The following is a 22,526-nucleotide window of genomic DNA, read 5'->3' on the forward strand; positions in this document are numbered from 1 at the left end:
GGATATCATTTCATGTCAACACTCAATGCTCCAAGTGTTGTGGTAGGGATATCATTTCATGTCAGTCCATCTCCATAGTTCACTATCTAGTGTAAGGCTGTGACCAGGACCGCAGGGTCAGAGGTCAGGTTTAGGCGCCCTACCTCCACAGGAGAGTTCATCCTGCAGCAGCACCAGATGAACAGGACAGGAGCAGCGTGTGGTTCCGTCTCCCTTGACGATACAGATGTGAGAACAGCCTCCGTTGTCCCAGGTACAAGGGTGCTTACCTGAAGGAGAGGATTGAGGTCAGAGGTCAGGAACAACATGGAGAAAGTTGAGCTCTGAGACCAGGGGGTCAACTGCCTTATACTAGTACTGGGCCCGGTACTGCCTTATACTAGTACTGGGCCCGGTACTGCCTTATACTAGTACTGGGCCCGGTACTGCCTTATACTAGTACTGGGCCCGGTACTGCCTTATACTAGTACTGGGCCCGGTACTGCCTTATACTAGTACTGGGCCCGGTACTGCCTTATACTAGTACTGGGCCCGGTACTGCCTTATACTAGTACTGGGCCCGGTACTGCCTTATACTAGTACTGGGCCCGGTACTGCCTTATACTAGTACTGGGCCCGGTACTGCCTTATACTAGTACTGGGCCCGGTACTGCCTTATACTAGTACTGGGCCCGGTACTGCCTTATACTAGTACTGGGCCCGGTACTGCCTTATACTAGTACTGGGCCCGGTACTGCCTTATACTAGTACTGGGCCCGGTACTGCCTTATACTAGTACTGGGCCCGGTACTGCCTTATACTAGTACTGGGCCCGGTACTGCCTTATACTAGTACTGGGCCCGGTACTGCCTTATACTAGTACTGGGCCCGGTACTGCCTTATACTAGTACTGGGCCCGGTACTGCCTTATACTAGTACTGGGCCCGGTACTGCCTTATACTAGTACTGGGCCCGGTACTGCCTTATACTAGTACTGGGCCCGGTACTGCCTTATACTAGTACTGGGCCCGTACTGCCTTATACTAGTACTGGGCCCGGTACTGCCTTATACTAGTACTGGGCCCGGTACTGCCTTATACTAGTACTGGGCCCGGTACTGCCTTATACTAGTACTGGGCCCGGTACTGCCTTATACTAGTACTGGGCCCGGTACTGCCTTATACTAGTACTGGGCCCGGTACTGCCTTATACTAGTACTGGGCCCGGTACTGCCTTATACTAGTACTGGGCCCGGTACTGCCTTATACTAGTACTGGGCCCGGTACTGCCTTATACTAGTACTGGGCCCGGTACTGCCTTATACTAGTACTGGGCCCGGTACTGCCTTATACTAGTACTGGGCCCGGTACTGCCTTATACTAGTACTGGGCCCGGTACTGCCTTATACTAGTACTGGGCCCGGTACTGCCTTATACTAGTACTGGGCCCGGTACTGCCTTATACTAGTACTGGGCCCGGTACTGCCTTATACTAGTACTGGGCCCGGTTCCCCAAAAGCATCTTAAGACTAAGTTCATCGTTACAACCTTAGGAGCATCGATAAATCTCAGAGCTGTTTCCCAAAAGCATCTTAAGGCTAAGTTCATCGTTACAACCTTAGGAGCATCATTAAATCTCAGTGCTGTTCCCCAAAAGCATCTTAAGGCTAAGTTCATCGTTACAACCTTAGGAGCATCATTAAATCTCAGAGCTGTTTCCCAAAAGCATCTGAAGGCTAAGTTCATCGTTAAAACCTTAGGAGCATTAAATCTCAGAGCTGTTTCCCAAAAGCATCTTAAGGCTAAGTTCATCGTTACAACCTTAGGAGCATCATTAAATCTCAGAGCTGTTTCCCAAAAGCATCTGAAGGCTAAGTTCATCGTTAAAACCTTAGGAGCATCATTAAATCTCAGAGCTGTTTCCCAAAAGCATCTGAAGGCTAAGTTCATCGTTAAAACCTTAGGAGCATTAAATCTCAGAGCTGTTTCCCAAAAGCATCTGAAGGCTAAGTTCATCGTTAAAACCTTAGGAGCATTAAATCTCAGAGCTGTTTCCCAAAAGCATCTTAAGGCTAAGTTCATCGTTAAAACCTTAGGAGCATTAAATCTCAGAGCTGTTTTTGCCCTCCTGCATCACTTTATACACAGAAGATCTCTGCTAAACATGGAATCACATTGTTTATCCATCGCTCTGTGACCGCCGATAACTTCAGAACGAAGTTGACTACAAATACAAAGTTGCCAATGTTTTTAAAATTCATACAATCAAGCCAAGTATAAAAAGATGCTTCAAATTAAAACCGAGATGACTGTATTAAAATATAAACAGTAGGCTATAGGCCTATTTAAATAAATGTCATGTTCAATTGAGTTCTATTTTGCTACTTGTATGCTACCGTCTGTAATTGGTCTCAATACATTTCATGATGTGTAGCCTAACGTGCGCAATAATGTGCCAAATCAGTGATTTAGTGCATTATTATAGGGTAAGCGTTAGAATAATCTGCATCAATATGTGTAGCCATAGATGGTAATATCTCTAGGAGCTGATCCTTCATCAGTATTGTAGCCATAGATGGTAATATCTCTCTAGGAGCTGATCCTTCATCAGTAATGTAGCCATAGATGGTAATATCTCTCTGGGAGCTGATCCTTCATCAGTATTGTAGCCATAGATGGTAATATCTCTTTAGGAGCTGATCCTTCATCAGTATTGTAGCCATAGATGGTAATATCTCTCTGGGAGCTGATCCTTCATCAGTATTGTAGCCATAGATGGTAATATCTCTGGGAGCTGATATATCATCAGTATTGTAGCCATAGATGGCAATATCTCAGGGAGCTGATCCTTCATCAGTAATGTAGCCATAGATGGCAATATCTCTGGGAGCTGATCCTTCATCAGTATTGTAGCCATAGATGGTAATATCTCTAGGAGCTGATCCTTCATCAGTATTGTAGCCATAGATGGTAATATCTCTCTGGGAGCTGATCCTTCATCAGTATTGCAGCCATAGATGGTAATATCTCTCTAGGAGCTGATCCTTCATCAGTATTGTAGCCATAGATGGTAATATCTCTCTAGGAGCTGATCCTTCATCAGTATTGTAGCCATAGATGGTAATATCTCTCTAGGAGCTGATCCTTCATCAGTATTGTAGCCATAGATGGTAATATCTATGGGAGCTGATCCTTCATCAGTATTGTAGCCATAGATGGTAATATCTCTCTAGGAGCTGATCCATCATCAGTATTGTAGCCATAGATGGCAATATCTCTGGGAGCTGATCCTTCATCAGTAATGTAGCCATAGATGGCAATATCTCTGGGAGCTGATCCTTCATCAGTATTGTAGCCATAGATGGCAATATCTCTGGGAGCTGATCCTTCATCAGTATTGTAGCCATAGATGGCAATATCTCTGGGAGCTGATCCTTCATCAGTAATGTAGCCATAGATGGCAATATCTCTCTGGGAGCTGATCCTTCATCAGTAATGTAGCCATAGATGGTAATATCTCTCTGGGAGCTGATCCTTCATCAGTAATGTAGCCATATATGGTAATATCTCTCTAGGAGCTGATCCTTCATCAGTATTGTAGCCATAGATGGTAATATCTCTCTGGGAGCTGATCCTTCATCAGTATTGTAGCCATAGATGGTAATATCTCTCTGGGAGCTGATCCATCATCAGTATTGTAGCCATAGATGGTAATATCTCTCTAGGAGCTGATCCTTCATCAGTATTGTAGCCATAGATGGTAATATCTATAGGAGCTGATCCTTCATCAGTATTGTAGCCATAGATGGTAATATCTCTCTGGGAGCTGATCCTTCATCAGTATTGTAGCCATAGATGGTAATATCTCTATAGGAGCTGAACCTTCATCAGTATTGTAGCCATAGATGGTAATATCTCTCTAGGAGCTGATCCTTCATCAGTATTGTAGCCATAGATGGTAATATCTCTCTAGGAGCTGATCCTTCATCAGTATTGTAGCCATAGATGGTAATATCTCTCTAGGAGCTGATCCTTCATCAGTATTGTAGCCATAGATGGTAATATCTCTCTGGGAGCTGATCCTTCATCAGTATTGTAGCCATAGATGGTAATATCTCTCTGGGAGATGATCCTTCATCAGTATTGTAGCCATAGATGGTAATATCTCTCTGGGAGCTGATCCATCATCAGTATTGTAGCCATAGATGGTAATATCTCTCTGGGAGCTGATCCTTCATCAGTATTGTAGCCATAGATGGTAATATCTCTCTAGGAGCTGATCCTTCATCAGTATTGTAGCCATAGATGGTAATATCTATAGGAGCTGATCCTTCATCAGTATTGTAGCCATAGATGGTAATATCTCTATAGGAGCTGAACCTTCATCAGTATTGTAGCCATAGATGGTAATATCTCTCTAGGAGCTGATCCTTCATCAGTATTGTAGCCATAGATGGTAATATCTCTCTAGGAGCTGATCCTTCATCAGTATTGTAGCCATAGATGGTAATATCTCTCTAGGAGCTGATCCTTCATCAGTATTGTAGCCATAGATGGTAATATCTCTCTAGGAGCTGATCCTTCATCAGTATTGTAGCCATAGATGGTAATATCTCTCTAGGAGCTGATCCTTCATCAGTATTGTAGCCATAGATGGTAATATCTCTCTAGGAGCTGATCCTTCATCAGTATTGTAGCCATAGATGGTAATATCTCTCTAGGAGCTGATCCTTCATCAGTATTGTAGCCATAGATGGTAATATCTCTCAGGAGCTGATCCTTCATCAGTATTGTAGCCATAGATGGTAATATCTCTCAGGAGCTGATCCTTCATCAGTATTGTAGCCATAGATGGTAATATCTCTCTAGGAGCTGATCCTTCATCAGTATTGTAGCCATAGATGGTAATCTCTCTCTAGGAGCTGATCCTTCATCAGTATTGTAGCCATAGATGGTAATATCTCTCTAGGAGCTGATCCTTCATCAGTATTGTAGCCATATATGGTAATATCTCTCTAGGAGCTGATCCTTCATCAGTATTGTAGCCATAGATGGTAATATCTCTCTGGGAGCTGATCCTTCATCAGTATTGTAGCCATAGATGGTAATATCTCTGGGAGCTGATCCTTCATCAGTATTGTAGCCATAGATGGTAATATCTCTCTAGGAGCTGATCCTTCATCAGTATTGTAGCCATAGATGGTAATATCTCTCTAGGAGCTGATCCTTCATCAGTATTGTAGCCATAGATGGTAATATCTCTCTGGGAGCTGATCCTTCATCAGTATTGTAGCCATAGATGGTAATATCTCTGGGAGCTGATCCTTCATCAGTAATGTAGCCATAGATGGTAATATCTCTCTAGGAGCTGATCCTTCATCAGTATTGTAGCCATAGATGGTAATATCTCTCTAGGAGCTGATCCTTCATCAGTATTGTAGCCATAGATGGTAATATCTCTCTGGGAGCTGATCCTTCATCAGTATTGTAGCCATAGATGGTAATATCTCTCTAGGAGCTGATCCTTCATCAGTATTGTAGCCATAGATGGTAATATCTCTCTGGGAGATGATCCTTCATCAGTATTGTAGCCATAGATGGTAATATCTCTCTAGGAGCTGATCCTTCATCAGTATTGTAGCCATAGATGGTAATATCTCTCTGGGAGCTGATCCTTCATCAGTATTGTGGAATCATTCTAATGTTGAGTAAAGATTTTAATGGAGAAAGCTGATCTGTGAGCAGCACTCCCTTTCTTTTGATCTCTTCAATATTGCCACATGCTCCAATGACGCACTTAGCAACAGTTCTTTCTGCGTGGTGTTTTGGGAAACGCAGGTTACATCTTCGGCCGGCGTAGAACAGATTAAAATTGTAGTCATTTAGCAGATGCTCTTATCCAGAGCGACTTACAGTAGTGAGTGCATACATTTTCATACTTTTTATCGTAGTGATCCCCCGTGGGAATCGAGCTCACAACCCTGGCGTTGCAAGCGCCATGCTCTACCAACGGAGCTACGGGAAGCATCGTTAAAACACTCATAAACCTAAGTTTCATCGCTATGGGGAAACCAGGCCCAGGACTTCTATTAGCAGGTCTTTATGGACCATAGAATGACAGTGGGACTCTACCATTCTACAGTATATCATGTCACGTGGCCCGTCATTTTGTATTTGGCCAATTCCAACAAGGTTATTATTCTAGGTTAAGGTAATGTACTCGTGTCTAGCTACTGAGTAGAGGGGTCAGGGGTCAGGGGTCAGGGTACTTACTGTACTCTCATGTCTAGAGGTCAGGGGTATCAGGGTAAAAAACTTACTGTACTCTCATGTCTAGAGGTCAGGGGCCAGGGTACTAACTGTACTCTCTCATGTCACGTGGCCCGTCATTTTGTATTTGGCCAATTCCAACAAGGTTATTATTCTAGGTTAAGGTAATGTACTCGTGTCTAGCTACTGAGTAGAGGGGTCAGGGGTCAGGGGTCAGGGTACTTACTGTACTCTCATGTCTAGAGGTCAGGGGTCAGGGTACTTACTGTACTCTCATGTCTAGAGGTCAGGGTACTTACTGTACTCTCTCCTGTCTAGAGGTCAGGTGTCAGGGTACTTACTGTACTCTCATGTCTAGAGGTCAGGGGTCAGGGTACTTACTGTACTCTCTCATGTCTAGAGGTCAGGGGTCAGGGTACTTACTGTACTCTCATGTCTAGAGGTCAGGGGTCAGGGTACTTACTGTACTCTCTCATGTCTAGAGGTCAGGGTACTTACTGTACTCTCATGTCTAGATCAGGGGTCAGGGTACTTACTGTACCTCTCATGTCTAGAGGTCAGGGGTCAGGGTACTTACTGTACTCTCATGTCTAGAGGTCAGGGGTCAGGGTACTTACTGTACTCTCTCATGTCTAGAGGTCAGGGGGGTACTTACTGTACTCTCATGTCTAGAGGTCAGGGGTCAGGGTACTTACTGTACTCTCTCCTGTCTAGAGGTCAGGGTACTTACTGTACTCTCTCCTGTCTAGAGGTCAGGGTACTTACTGTACTCTCATGTCTAGAGGTCAGGGGTCAGGGTACTTACTGTACTCTCATGTCTAGAGGTCAGGGGTCAGGGTACTTACTGTACTCTCTCATGTCTAGAGGTCAGGGGTCAGGGTACTTACTGTACTCTCTCATGTCTAGAGGTCAGGGGTCAGGGTACTTACTGTACTCTCTCATGTCTAGAGGTCAGGGGTTAGGGTACTTACTGTACTCTCATGTCTAGAGGTCAGGGGTCAGGGTACTTACTGTACTCTCATGTCTAGAGGTCAGGGGTCAGGGTACTTACTGTACTCTCTCCTGTCTAGAGGTCAGGGTACTTACTGTACTCTCATGTCTAGAGGTCAGGGGTCAGGGTACTTACTGTACTCTCCTGTCTAGAGGTCAGGGTCAGGGTACTTACTGTACTCTCATGTCTAGAGGTCAGGGTCAGGGTACTTACTGTACCTCTCATGTCTAGAGGTCAGGGGTCAGGGTACTTACTGTACTCTCATGTCTAGAGGTCAGGGGTCAGGGTACTTACTGTACTCTCTCATGTCTAGAGGTCAGGGGTCAGGGTACTTACTGTACTCTCTCATGTCTAGAGGTCAGGGGTCAGGGTACTTACTGTACTCTCATGTCTAGAGGTCAGGGGTCAGGGTACTTACTGTACTCTCATGTCTAGAGGTCAGGGTACTTACTGTACTCTCCTGTCTAGAGGTCAGGGGTCAGGGTACTTACTGTACTCGCTCATGTCTAGAGGTCAGGGGTCAGGGTACTTACTGTACTCTCTCATGTCTAGAGGTCAGGGGTCAGGGTACTTACTGTACTCTCATGTCTAGAGGTCAGGGGTCAGGGTACTTACTGTACTCTCTCCTGTCTAGAGGTCAGGGTACTTACTGTACTCTCATGTCTAGAGGTCAGGGGTCAGGGTACTTACTGTACTCTCTCATGTCTAGAGGTCAGGGGTCAGGGTACTTACTGTACTCTCTCGTCTAGAGGTCAGGGGTCAGGGTACTTACTGTACTCTCTCGTCTAGAGGTCAGGGTACTTACTGTACTCTTTCATGTCTAGAGGTCAGGGGTCAGGGTACTTACTGTACTCTCTCATGTCTAGAGGTCAGGGGTCAGGGTACTTACTGTACTCTCTCATGTCTAGGTCATAGACAGCGTGAATGTCGCTGAGAGAGGCAATGCGAGCCTGGATCTTGGTTCTTCCCTCCCTGGTCGTCTTGTCGATGCGTTCGATCATCTGCTGCTGACGGTCGATCCAGTACAGATGGTTACCAAACACCGTCAGACCAACCGGCTGGAGGATGTTGGAGTCCTCAATCACGATCCGATTGGCTCCTGGAGGAGGGGGAGAGGCAAAACAAGGAAGAAGGTAAAAGGGTCAGGAAGTGAAGGAACGGAGAGGAAGGAGAACTGAGGAGAAAAGGGGCAGATAGGAGAGGAGAGAGCGGTAGAGGAGAGGAGGAGGAGAGGAGAGGAGGAGAGGGGAGGAGAGGAGGAGGAGAGGAGAGTGGTAGGAGAGAGGAGAGGAGAGGAGGAGGAGATGAGAGTGGTAGAGGGTGGTGAGGAGAGGAAGGAGAACTGAGGAGAAAAGGGGCAGATAGGAGAGGAGAGAGCGGTAGAGGAGAGGAGAGGAGAGGAGGAGGAGAGGAAAGGAGAGGAGGAGAGGGGAGGAGAGGAGGAGAGCGGTAGAGGAGAGAGTGGTAGAGGAGAGGAGAGGAGAGGAGGAGAGGAGGAGAGGAGGAGAGGGGAGGAGAGGAGGAGAGCGGTAGAGGAGAGAGTGGTAGAGGAGAGGAGAGGAGAGGAGAGAGTGGTAGAGGAGGAGGAGGAGAGGAGAGGAGAGGAGAGGAGGAGGAGAGGGTGGTAGAGGGTGGTAGAGGAGGAGGAGGAGAGGAGAGGAGGAGGAGAGGAGAGGAGAGGGTGGTAGAGGAGGAGGAGGAGAGGAGAGGAGAGGGTGGTAGAGGAGGAGGAGGAGAGGAGAGGAGAGAGTGGTAGAGGAGGAGGAGAGGAGAGGAGAGGGTGGTAGAGGGTGGTGAGGTAAGAACAGAACATTAAACAAAGGACTGCAGCCTTCAGGATCTTCACAATGAGGGATTCTCCAGGTTGATATCATGATGGTGTTCACTTTGCACCCCTCCCTCTTTCCCTCCTCTCCCCTCCCTCATCCCCGTCCCCTCCCTTGTTCCCTCCTCTCCCTCGCTCCCCCCCTCCCTCGTTCCCACCACTCCTCTCCCTCGTTCCCTCCTCTCCCTCGGACTCCTCCCTCTCCCTCCTCTCCTCGTTCCCCCTCCTCTCCCTCGCTCCCCCCCCCCTCCTGTTCCCACCACTCCTCTCCCTCGCCTCCTCTCCCCTCCTCCTCTCCCTCGTTCCCTCCTCTCCTGCTCCCCCTCTCCCTCGTTCCCCTCCCTCTTCCTCGCTCCCCCCTCTCCCTCGCTCCTCTCCCTCGTTCCCTCCTCCTCCTCTCCCTCGTTCCCACCCCTCCTCTCCCTCGTCCCCCCCTCTCCCTCATTCCCTCCCCTCCCTCGTCCCCTCCCTCCCCTCCTCTCCCTCGCTCCTCCTCCTCTCCCTCGTCCCTCCCTCCCTCCTCTCCCTCTCCCTCCTCTCCCTCGTTCCCCCCCTCCCTCGTTCCCCCCTCTCCCTCGTTCCCCCCTCTCCCTCGTCCCCCCCCCTCCCTCGTTCCCTCCTCCTCCTCTCCCCCCTCCTCACCACTCCTCTCCCTCGTTCCCACCACTCCTCTCCCTCGTTCCCACCACTCCTCTCGGTCCGCGCCCGTCGCTCCCTCCTCCCTCCCTCGTTCCCTCCTCCTCCCCTCCCTCGTTCCCTCCTCCTCCCCTCCCTCGTTCCCTCCTCCTCCTCTCCCTCGCTCCCCCCATCCTCTTGGCTATGATCCCAGCCAGGCAGATCAGTGATTGGCAGACATGAGGTAGGTAGACACCTGACAGGTCACTGCTCTCGATGCGTCGGAGGTCTGAGTCGACCCAGAACAGCTTGCCGACCTCGTTGTCTATCGCCAGGGCAACAGGCTTCCCCAAACCACTGAAGAACAACACCTCTCTCTCTGTCCCGTCCAGCGCTGCTCGCTCAATCTTCGGACTACGCTCCTGCAGGTTGGTAAAGTACATGTACCTGGAGAGAGAAAGGTGGACAACATTCACACAGACATGAAGGATATTTCCACGTGGAGACGTACAGAAGTCTAGTATTGTAGTCAACATACTCCTACACAAACAGACTGTCTGAAATGTTTAGCTGGGCCATAAAGTTCAACTATGGTTGTCAGGCAATAAACTTTTTGGCTTCAATTATTGTTTTTTTATATGGCAGCTCGTCCAGAGCCATAACATCTGCAGACTTCGTTGCACAAGACCACATACGGTCTCTGATCAATCGTACCCATATACGGGTTGAAAATGGCAGATTTGGGCACTGATCAATTGGAACGCAGTGGTAAAAAAAAAGTTTGGACAGTAACACATAATGAAGACTCAGTGGCTGGACAGTAACACGCATAATGACGCCAGAGTAGTGGCGGGACAGTAACACGCTATACATGACGCCAGAGCTCAGTGGGCTGTACGGTAACACGCTATACATGACGTCAGAGCTCAGTGGCTGGACAGTAACATGCTATACATGACGTCAGAGCTCAGTGGCTGGACAGTAACACGCTATACATGACGTCAGAGCTCAGTGACTGGACAGTAACATGCTATACATGACGTCAGAGCTCAGTGGCTGTACAGTAACATGCTATACATGACGTCAGAGCTCTGGTTCTGGACAGTAACATGCTATACATGACGTCAGAGCTCAGTGGCTGGACAGTAACACGCTATACATGACGTCAGAGCTCAGTGGCTGGACAGTAACACGCTATACATGACGTCAGAGCTCAGTGGCTGGACAGTAACACGCTATACATGACGTCAGAGCTCAGTGGCTGGACAGTAACACGCTATACATGACGTCAGAGCTCAGTGGCTGTACAGTAACATGCTATACATGACGTCAGAGCTCAGTGGCTGTACAGTAACACGCTATACATGACGTCAGAGCTGTGGCTGGACAGTAACACGCTATACACGACGTCAGAGCTCAGTGGCTGTACAGTAACATGCTATACATGACGTCAGAGCTCAGTGGCTGTACAGTAACACGCTATACATGACGTCAGAGCTGTGGCTGGACAGTAACATGCTATACATGACGTCAGAGCTCAGTGGCTGGACAGTAACACGCTATACATGACGTCAGAGCTCAGTGGCTGGACAGTAACATGCTATACATGACGTCAGAGCTCAGTGGCTGGACAGTAACATGCTATACATGACGTCAGAGCTCAGTGGCTGGACAGTAACACGCTTATACATGCGCGTCAGAGCTCAGTGGCTGGACAGTAACATGCTATACATGACGTCAGAGCTCAGTGGCTGGACAGTAACATGCTATACATGACGTCAGAGCTCAGTGGCTGGACAGTAACATGCTATACATGACGTCAGAGCTCAGTGGCTGGACAGTAACACGCTATACATGACGTCAGAGCTCAGTGGCTGGACAGTAACATGCTATACATGACGTCAGAGCTCCAGTGGCTGGACAGTAACATGCTATACATGACGTCAGAGCTCAGTGGCTGGACAGTAACATGCTATACATGACGTCAGAGCTCAGTGGCTGGACAGTAACATGCTATACATGACGTCAGAGCTCTGGTTCTGTACAGTAACATGCTATACATGACGTCAGAGCTCTGTGGCTGTACGGTAACACGCTATACATGACGTCAGAGCTCAGTGGCTGGACAGTAACACGCTATACATGACGTCAGAGCTCAGTGGCTGTACAGTAACACGCTATACATGACGTCAGAGCTCAGTGGCTGGACAGTAACATGCTATACATGACGTCAGAGCTCAGTGGCTGTACAGTAACATGCTATACATGACGTCAGAGCTCAGTGGCTGGACAGTAACATGCTATACATGACGTCAGAGCTCAGTGGCTGTACGGTAACATGCTATACATGACGTCAGAGCTCAGTGGCTGGACAGTAACACGCTATACATGACGTCAGAGCTCAGTGGCTGTACAGTAACACGCTATACATGACGTCAGAGCTCAGTGGCTGGACAGTAACATGCTATACATGACGTCAGAGCTCAGTGGCTGGACAGTAACATGCTATACATGACGTCAGAGCTCAGTGGCTGTACGGTAACACGCTATACATGACGTCAGAGCTCAGTGGCTGGACAGTAACACGCTATACATGACGTCAGAGCTCAGTGGCTGGACAGTAACACGCTATACATGACGTCAGAGCTCAGTGGCTGTACAGTAACACGCTATACATGACGTCAGAGCTCAGTGGCTGGACAGTAACATGCTATACATGACGTCAGAGCTCAGTGGCTGGACAGTAACACGCTATACATGACGTCAGAGCTCAGTGGCTGTACGGTAACATGCTATACATGACGTCAGAGCTCAGTGGCTGGACAGTAACACGCTATACATGACGTCAGAGCTCAGTGGCTGGACAGTAACATGCTATACATGACGTCAGAGCTCAGTGGCTGGACAGTAACACGCTATACATGACGTCAGAGCTCAGTGGCTGGACAGTAACACGCTATACATGACGTCAGAGCTCAGTGGCTGGACAGTAACACGCTATACATGACGTCAGAGCTCAGTGGCTGGACAGTAACATGCTATACATGACGTCAGAGCTCATTGGCTGGACAGTAACACGCTATACATGACGTCAGAGCTCAGTGGCTGGACAGTAACATGCTATACATGACGTCAGAGCTCAGTGGCTGGACAGTAACACGCTATACATGACGTCAGAGCTCAGTGGCTGTACAGTAACACGCTATACATGACGTCAGAGCTCAGTGGCTGTACGGTAACATGCTATACATGAGGTCAGAGCTCAGTGGCTGGACAGTAACACGCTATACATGACGTCAGAGCTCTGGCTCTGTACAGTAACACGCTATACATGACGTCAGAGCTCAGTGGCTGTACAGTAACACGCTATACATGACGTCAGAGCTCAGTGGCTGGACAGTAACATGCTATACATGACGTCAGAGCTCAGTGGCTGTACAGTAACATGCTATACATGACGTCAGAGCTCTGTGGCTGGACAGTAACATGCTATACATGACGTCAGAGCTCAGTGGCTGTACGGTAACATGCTATACATGACGTCAGAGCTCAGTGGCTGGACAGTAACACGCTATACATGACGTCAGAGCTCAGTGGCTGTACAGTAACACGCTATACATGACGTCAGAGCTCAGTGGCTGGACAGTAACATGCTATACATGACGTCAGAGCTCAGTGGCTGGACAGTAACATGCTATACATGACGTCAGAGCTCAGTGGCTGTACGGTAACACGCTATACATGACGTCAGAGCTCAGTGGCTGGACAGTAACACGCTATACATGACGTCAGAGCTCAGTGGCTGGACAGTAACACGCTATACATGACGTCAGAGCTCAGTGGCTGTACAGTAACACGCTATACATGACGTCAGAGCTCAGTGGCTGGACAGTAACATGCTATACATGACGTCAGAGCTCAGTGGCTGGACAGTAACACGCTATACATGACGTCAGAGCTCAGTGGCTGTACGGTAACATGCTATACATGACGTCAGAGCTCAGTGGCTGGACAGTAACATGCTATACATGACATCAGAGCTCAGTGGCTGGACAGTAACACGCTATACATGACGTCAGAGCTCAGTGGCTGTACAGTAACACGCTATACATGACGTCAGAGCTCAGTGGCTGTACAGTAACACGCTATACATGACGTCAGAGCTCAGTGGCTGGACAGTAACACGCTATACATGACGTCAGAGCTCAGTGGCTGTACAGTAACACGCTATACATGACGTCAGAGCTCAGTGGCTGGACAGTAACATGCTATACATGACGTCAGAGCTCAGTGGCTGGACAGTAACACGCTATACATGACGTCAGAGCTCAGTGGCTGTACAGTAACACGCTATACATGACGTCAGAGCTCAGTGGCTGGACAGTAACACGCTATACATGATGTCAGAGCTCAGTGGCTGGACAGTAACACGCTATACATGACGTCAGAGCTCAGTGGCTGGACAGTAACATGCTATACATGACGTCAGAGCTCAGTGGCTGGACAGTAACATGCTATACATGACGTCAGAGCTCAGTGGCTGTACAGTAACATGCTATACATGACGTCAGAGCTCAGTGGCTGGACAGTAACACGCTATACATGACGTCAGAGCTCAGTGGCTGTACGGTAACACGCTATACATGACGTCAGAGCTCAGTGGCTGGACAGTAACACGCTATACATGACGTCAGAGCTCAGTGGCTGGACAGTAACACGCTATACATGACGTCAGAGCTCAGTGGCTGGACAGTAACACGCTATACATGACGTCAGAGCTCAGTGGCTGTACGGTAACACGCTATACATGACGTCAGAGCTCAGTGGCTGGACAGTAACACGCTATACATGACGTCAGAGCTCAGTGGCTGGACAGTAACACGCTATACATGACGTCAGAGCTCAGTGGCTGTACAGTAACACGCTATACATGACGTCAGAGCTCAGTGGCTGGACAGTAACATGCTATACATGACGTCAGAGCTCAGTGGCTGTACGGTAACATGCTATACATGACGTCAGAGCTCAGTGGCTGGACAGTAACACGCTATACATGACGTCAGAGCTCAGTGGCTGGACAGTAAGACGCTATACATGACGTCAGAGCTCAGTGGCTGGACAGTAACACGCTATACATGACGTCAGAGCTCAGTGGCTGTACAGTAACACGCTATACATGACGTCAGAGCTCAGTGGCTGTACGGTAACATGCTATACATGACGTCAGAGCTCTGGTTCTGGACAGTAACACGCTATACATGACGTCAGAGCTCAGTGGCTGGACAGTAACATGCTATACATGACGTCAGAGCTCAGTGGCTGGACAGTAACATGCTATACATGACGTCAGAGCTCTGGTTCTGTACAGTAACATGCTATACATGACGTCAGAGCTCAGTGGCTGGACAGTAACATGCTATACATGACGTCAGAGCTCAGTGGCTGGACAGTAACACGCTATACATGACGTCAGAGGTCAGCGGCTGTACAGTAACATGCTATACATGACGTCAGAGCTCAGTGGCTGTACGGTAACACGCTATACATGACGTCAGAGGTCAGCGGCTGTACAGTAACACGCTATACATGACGTCAGAGCTCTGGGTCTGGACAGTAACACGCTATACATGACGTCAGAGCTCAGTGGCTGGACAGTAACACGCTATACATGACGTCAGAGCTCAGTGGCTGTACGGTAACACGCTATACATGACGTCAGAGCTCAGTGGCTGGACAGTAACACGCTATACATGACGTCAGAGCTCAGTGGCTGGACAGTAACACGCTATACATGAAGTCAGAGCTCAGTGGCTGTACAGTAACACGCTATACATGACGTCAGAGCTCAGTGGCTGTACGGTAACACGCTATACATGACGTCAGAGCTCAGTGGCTGGACAGTAACATGCTATACATGACGTCAGAGCTCAGTGGCTGTACGGTAACACGCTATACATGACGTCAGAGCTCAGTGGCTGTACAGTAACACGCTATACATGACGTCAGAGCTCAGTGGCTGGACAGTAACACGCTATACATGACGTCAGAGCTCAGTGGCTGGACAGTAACACGCTATACATGACGTCAGAGCTCAGTGGCTGGACAGTAACATGCTATACATGACGTCAGAGCTCTGGTTCTGGACAGTAACATGCTATACATGACGTCAGAGCTCAGTGGCTGGACAGTAACACGCTATACATGACGTCAGAGCTCTGGTTCTGGACAGTAACATGCTATACATGACGTCAGAGCTCTGGTTCTGGACAGTAACATGCTATACATGACGTCAGAGCTCTGGTTCTGGACAGTAACATGCTATACATGACGTCAGAGCTCAGTGGCTGGACAGTAACATGCTATACATGACGTCAGAGCTCAGTGGCTGTACGGTAACACGCTATACATGACGTCAGAGCTCAGTGGCTGGACAGTAACACGCTATACATGACGTCAGAGCTCTGGTTCTGGACAGTAACATGCTATACATGACGTCAGAGCTCTGGTTCTGGACAGTAACATGCTATACATGACGTCAGAGCTCAGTGGCTGGACAGTAACACGCTATACATGACGTCAGAGCTCTGGTTCTGGACAGTAACATGCTATACATGACGTCAGAGCTCAGTGGCTGGACAGTAACATGCTATACATGACGTCAGAGCTCAGTGGGCTGGACAGTAACACGCTATACATGACGTCAGAGCTCAGGGGCTGGACAGTAACACGCTATACATGATGTCAGAGCTCAGTGGCTGGACAGTAACACGCTATACATGACGTCAGAGCTCAGTGGCTGGACAGTAACACGCTATACATGACGTCAGAGCTCAGTGGCTGGACAGTAACATGCTATACATGACGTCAGAGCTCAGTGGCTGGACAGTAACACGCTATACATGACGTCAGAGCTCAGTGGCTGGACAGTAACATGCTATACATGACGTCAGAGCTCTGGTTCTGTACAGTAACACGCTATACATGACGTCAGAGCTCAGTGGCTGGACAGTAACACGCTATACATGAGGTCAGAGCTCAGTGGCTGGACAGTAACACGCTATACATGACGTCAGAGCTCTGGTTCTGTACAGTAACACGCTATACATGACGTCAGAGCTCAGTGGCTGGACAGTAACACGCTATACATGAGGTCAGAGCTCAGTGGCTGGACAGTAACACGCTATACATGACGTCAGAGCTCTGGTTCTGTACAGTAACATGCTATACATGACGTCAGAGCTCAGTGGCTGGACAGTAACACGCTATACATGACGTCAGAGCTCAGTGGCTGGACAGTAACATGCTATACATGACGTCAGAGGTCAGTGGCTGTACAGTAACACGCTATACATGACGTCAGAGCTCAGTGGCTGGACAGTAACATGCTATACATGACGTCAGAGCTCAGTGGCTGGACAGTAACACGCTATACATGACGTCAGAGCTCAGTGGCTGGACAGTAACACGCTATACATGACGTCAGAGCTCAGTGGCTGGACAGTAACATGCTATACATGACGTCAGAGCTCAGTGGCTGGACAGTAACATGCTATACATGACGTCAGAGCTCTGGTTCTGTACAGTAACATGCTATACATGACGTCAGAGGTCAGTGGCTGGACAGTAACATGCTATACATGACGTCAGAGCTCAGTGGCTGGACAGTAACATGCTATACATGACGTCAGAGCTCAGTGGCTGGACAGTAACATGCTATACATGACGTCAGAGCTCAGTGGCTGGACAGTAACATGCTATACATGACGTCAGAGCTCAGTGGCTATACAGTAACACGCTATACATGACGTCAGAGCTCAGTGGCTGGACAGTAACACGCTATACATGACGTCAGAGCTGTGGTTCTGTACGGTAACACGCTATACATGACGTCAGAGGTCAGTGGCTGGACAGTAACACGCTATACATGACGTAAGAGCTCAGTGGCTGGACAGTAACATGCTATACATGACGTCAGAGCTCAGTGGCTGGACAGTAACACGCTATACATGACGTCAGAGCTCAGTGGCTGGACAGTAACATGCTATACATGACGTCAGAGCTCAGTGGCTGTACAGTAACACGCTATACATGACGTCAGAGCTCAGTGGCTGGACGGTAACACGCTATACATGACGTCAGAGCTCAGTGGCTGGACAGTAACACGCTATACATGACGTCAGAGGTCAGTGGCTGTACAGTAACACGCTATACATGACGTCAGAGCTCAGTGGCTGGACAGTAACATGCTATACATGACGTCAGAGCTCAGTGGCTGTACGGTAACACGCTATACATGACGTCAGAGCTCTGGTTCTGGACAGTAACACGCTATACATGACGTCAGAGCTCTGGTTCTGTACGGTAACACGCTATACATGACGTCAGAGCTCAGTGGCTGGACAGTAACATGCTATACATGACGTCAGAGCTCTGGTTCTGGACAGTAACATGCTATACATGACGTCAGAGCTCTGGTTCTGGACAGTAACACGCTATACATGACGTCAGAGGTCAGTGGCTGGACAGTAACACGCTATACATGACGTCAGAGCTCAGTGGCTGGACAGTAACACGCTATACATGACGTCAGAGCTCTGGTTCTGGACAGTAACACGCTATACATGACGTCAGAGGTCAGTGGCTGGACAGTAACACGCTATACATGACGTCAGAGGTCAGTGGCTGGACAGTAACACGCTATACATGACGTCAGAGCTCTGGTTCTGGACAGTAACACGCTATACATGACGTCAGAGCTCAGTGGCTGGACAGTAACACGCTATACATGACGTCAGAGCTCTGGTTCTGGACAGTAACACGCTATACATGACGTCAGAGGTCAGTGGCTGGACAGTAACACGCTATACATGACGTCAGAGCTCTGGTTCTGGACAGTAACACGCTATACATGACGTCAGAGCTCAGTGGCTGTACAGTAACATGCTATACATGACGTCAGAGCTCAGTGGCTGTACGGTAACACGCTATACATGACGTCAGAGCTCAGTGGCTGTAAAGTAACACGCTATACATGACGTCAGAGCTCAGTGGCTGGACAGTAACATGCTATACATGACGTCAGAGCTCAGTGGCTGGACAGTAACACGCTATACATGACGTCAGAGCTCTGGTTCTGGACGGTAACATGCTATACATGACGTCAGAGCTCTGGTTCTGGACAGTAACACGCTATACATGACGTCAGAGCTCTGGTTCTGTACAGTAACATGCTATACATGACGTCAGAGCTCAGTGGCTGTACAGTAACACGCTATACATGACGTCAGAGCTCAGTGGCTGGACAGTAACACGCTATACATGACGTCAGAGCTCAGTGGCTGTACGGTAACACGCTATACATGACGTCAGAGCTCAGTGGCTGGACAGTAACACGCTATACATGACGTCAGAGCTCAGTGGCTGGACAGTAACACGCTATACATGACGTCAGAGCTCAGTGGCTGGACAGTAACACGCTATACATGACGTCAGAGCTCAGTGGCTGGACAGTAACATGCTATACATGACGTCAGAGCTCTGTCTCTGTACGGTAACACGCTATACATGACGTCAGAGCTCAGTGGCTGGACAGTAACACGCTATACATGACGTCAGAGCTCTGGTTCTGGACAGTAACATGCTATACATGACGTCAGAGCTCTGGTTCTGGACAGTAACACACTATACATGACGTCAGAGCTCAGTGGCTGGACAGTAACACGCTATACATGACGTCAGAGCTCAGTGGCTGGACAGTAACACGCTATACATGACGTCAGAGCTCAGTGGCTGGACAGTAACATGCTATACATGACGTCAGAGCTCAGTGGCTGGACAGTAACACGCTATACATGACGTCAGAGCTCAGTGGCTGGACAGTAACATGCTATACATGACGTCAGAGCTCAGTGGCTGGACAGTAACACGCTATACATGACGTCAGAGCTCAGTGGCTGGACAGTAACACGCTATACATGACGTCAGAGCTCAGTGGCTGTACATTAACACGCTATACATGACGTCAGAGCTCAGTGGCTGGACAGTAACACGCTATACATGACGTCAGAGCTCAGTGGCTGGACAGTAACACGCTATACATGACGTCAGAGCTCTGGCTCTGTACGGTAACACGCTATACGTGACGTCAGAGCTCAGTGGCTGGACAGTAACACGCTATACATGACGTCAGAGCTCAGTGGCTGGACAGTAACACGCTATACATGACGTCAGAGCTCAGGGGCTGGACAGTAACACGCTATACATGACGTCAGAGCTCAGTGGCTGGACATTAACATGCTATACATGACGTCAGAGCTCAGGGGCTGGACAGTAACACGCTATACATGACGTCAGAGCTCAGTGGCTGGACAGTAACACGCTATACATGACGTCAGAGCTCAGTGGCTGGACAGTAACACGCTATACATGACGTCAGAGCTCAGTGGCTGGACAGTAACACGCTATACATGACGTCAGAGCTCAGTGGCTGGACAGTAACACGCTATACATGACGTCAGAGCTCAGTGGCTGGACAGTAACACGCTATACATGACGTCAGAGCTCAGTGGCTGGACAGTAACATGCTATACATGACGTCAGAGCTCAGTGGCTGGACAGTAACACGCTATACATGACGTCAGAGCTCAGTGGCTGGACAGTAACACGCTATACATGACGTCAGAGCTCTGGTTCTGGACAGTAACACGCTATACATGACGTCAGAGCTCAGTGGCTGGACAGTAACACGCTATACATGACGTCAGAGCTCAGTGGCTGTACGGTAACACGCTATACATGACGTCAGAGCTCAGTGGCTGGACAGTAACATGCTATACATGACGTCAGAGCTCAGTGGCTGGACAGTAACACGCTATACATGACGTCAGAGCTCAGTGGCTGGACAGTAACACGCTATACATGACGTCAGAGCTCAGTGGCTGGACAGTAAGACGCTATACATGACGTCAGAGCTCAGTGGCTGGACAGTAACATGCTATACATGACGTCAGAGCTCTGGTTCTGGACAGTAACACGCTATACATGACGTCAGAGCTCTGGTTCTGGACAGTAACACGCTATACATGACGTCAGAGCTCTGGCTCTGGACAGTAACACGCTATACATGACGTCAGAGCTCAGTGGCTGGACAGTAACACGCTATACATGACGTCAGAGCTCAGTGGCTGGACAGTAACACGCTATACATGACGTCAGAGCTCAGTGGCTGTACAGTAACACGCTATACATGACGTCAGAGCTCAGTGGCTGTACGGTAACACGCTATACATGACGTCAGAGCTCAGTGGCTGGACAGTAACACGCTATACATGACGTCAGAGCTCAGGGGCTGGACAGTAACACGCTATACATGACGTCAGAGCTCAGTGGCTGGACAGTAACATGCTATACATGACGTCAGAGCTCAGTGGCTGGACAGTAACACGCTATACATGACGTCAGAGCTCAGTGGCTGGACAGTAACACGCTATACATGACGTCAGAGCTCAGTGGCTGGACAGTAACATGCTATACATGACGTCAGAGCTCAGTGGCTGTACAGTAACACGCTATACATGACGTCAGAGCTCAGTGGCTGTACGGTAACACGCTGAGGTCAGAGGTCAGAGCTGTATGGGTTTGGACTGACAGCCATTCTGACCTTGAACACCTCACGACACCAAGTTGCCACCATCCCTCCCGCTAACTGGGCAACTTTTGCTAAATGTTGTGTTGTCTGATTGAGGGAAACGCTGTAAATGAAGAGGGCTGTGTATTTTGAAAGATGAGACATTGAGGATTGTACTAAACACTGTTCTGATGTCACACAAGCGAGCCAAAACACCCACGAGTCCAAAACATCCACTTCACATTGAAAGTTTCCCTGAACTGCATTGTGAAAGCCTAACACTAAGATCGTATTTTTAGAACTGAGCTAGTCACGTTGGCAATAGAACAAGCTTTTCCAAATGACGCCCCACCTGACCCAGATTGCGATTTATAATGGAGCGTTGTTGTATTGCGTAAACAACATTGTGTGATGGCGGGGGGTGCAGGGTTTTGTTCCCTGCTCTAGTTCCTCAGCAGCCCTGCCAGGAGAGCTCAAACAGCACCTTATTATAGACCAGGACTCTTCGTTGGAGAGGTGTGAGGCCACTTGGAGACACCGGTTAGTCCAGCTCAAACAGCACCTTATTATAGTCCAGGACTCTTCGTTGGAGAGGTGTGAGGCCACTTGGAGACACCAGTTAGTCCAGCTCAAACAGCACCTTATTATAGTCCAGGACTCTTCGTTGGAGAGGTGTGAGGCCACTTGGAGACACCAATTAGTCCAGCTCAAACAGCACCTTATTATAGTCCAGGACTCTTCGTTGGAGAGGTGTGAGGCCACTTGGAGACACCAGTTAGTCCAGCTCAAACAGCACCTTATTATAGTCCAGGACTCTTCGTTGGAGAGGTGTGAGGCCACTTGGAGACACCAGTTAGTCCAGCTCAAACAGCACCTTATTATAGACCAGGACTCTTCGTTGGAGAGGTGTGAGGCCACTTGGAGACACCGGTTAGTCCAGCTCAAACAGCACCTTATTATAGTCCAGGACTCTTCGTTGAGTCATGAAAGTGCATTGAAACTGTGCCCACTTTGGAGAGGTGTGAGGCCACTTGGAGACACCGGTTACTCCTCTCACTCAAACCCTTGGCATTGTTTTGTCATATGTTGCACCTACCCCACATTTTCCAGGAATTGTCCTATAAAATTGTACTGAATGTATCCAGAGTATTTTCAGATTTTGTTATTAACAAATGCGGCAAAAACTACAGTGAATGTAAAACGCACATCAAATCACCAGGG

The 22,526-nt window shown here is 48.7% G+C and overlaps 1 protein-coding gene across 1 annotated transcript in view; it reads right to left on the reverse strand.

The window, feature by feature from the left end:
- lrp6 (low density lipoprotein receptor-related protein 6) overlaps window positions 1-22,526 on the reverse strand; it is a gene marked incomplete at its 5' end in the record, with an annotated part of 108,083 nt that overhangs the window by 37,400 nt on the left and 48,157 nt on the right. Inside the window, 3 exon segments of the mRNA XM_045214546.1 lie at window positions 144-269; window positions 8,129-8,338; window positions 9,936-10,126. Of these exon segments, the coding sequence (XP_045070481.1) occupies window positions 144-269; window positions 8,129-8,338; window positions 9,936-10,126 (527 nt within the window).

The sequence above is a fragment of the Coregonus clupeaformis genome, unplaced genomic scaffold, assembly GCF_020615455.1.
Source record: "Coregonus clupeaformis isolate EN_2021a unplaced genomic scaffold, ASM2061545v1 scaf0276, whole genome shotgun sequence".
Lineage (NCBI taxonomy): Eukaryota > Metazoa > Chordata > Actinopteri > Salmoniformes > Salmonidae > Coregonus > Coregonus clupeaformis.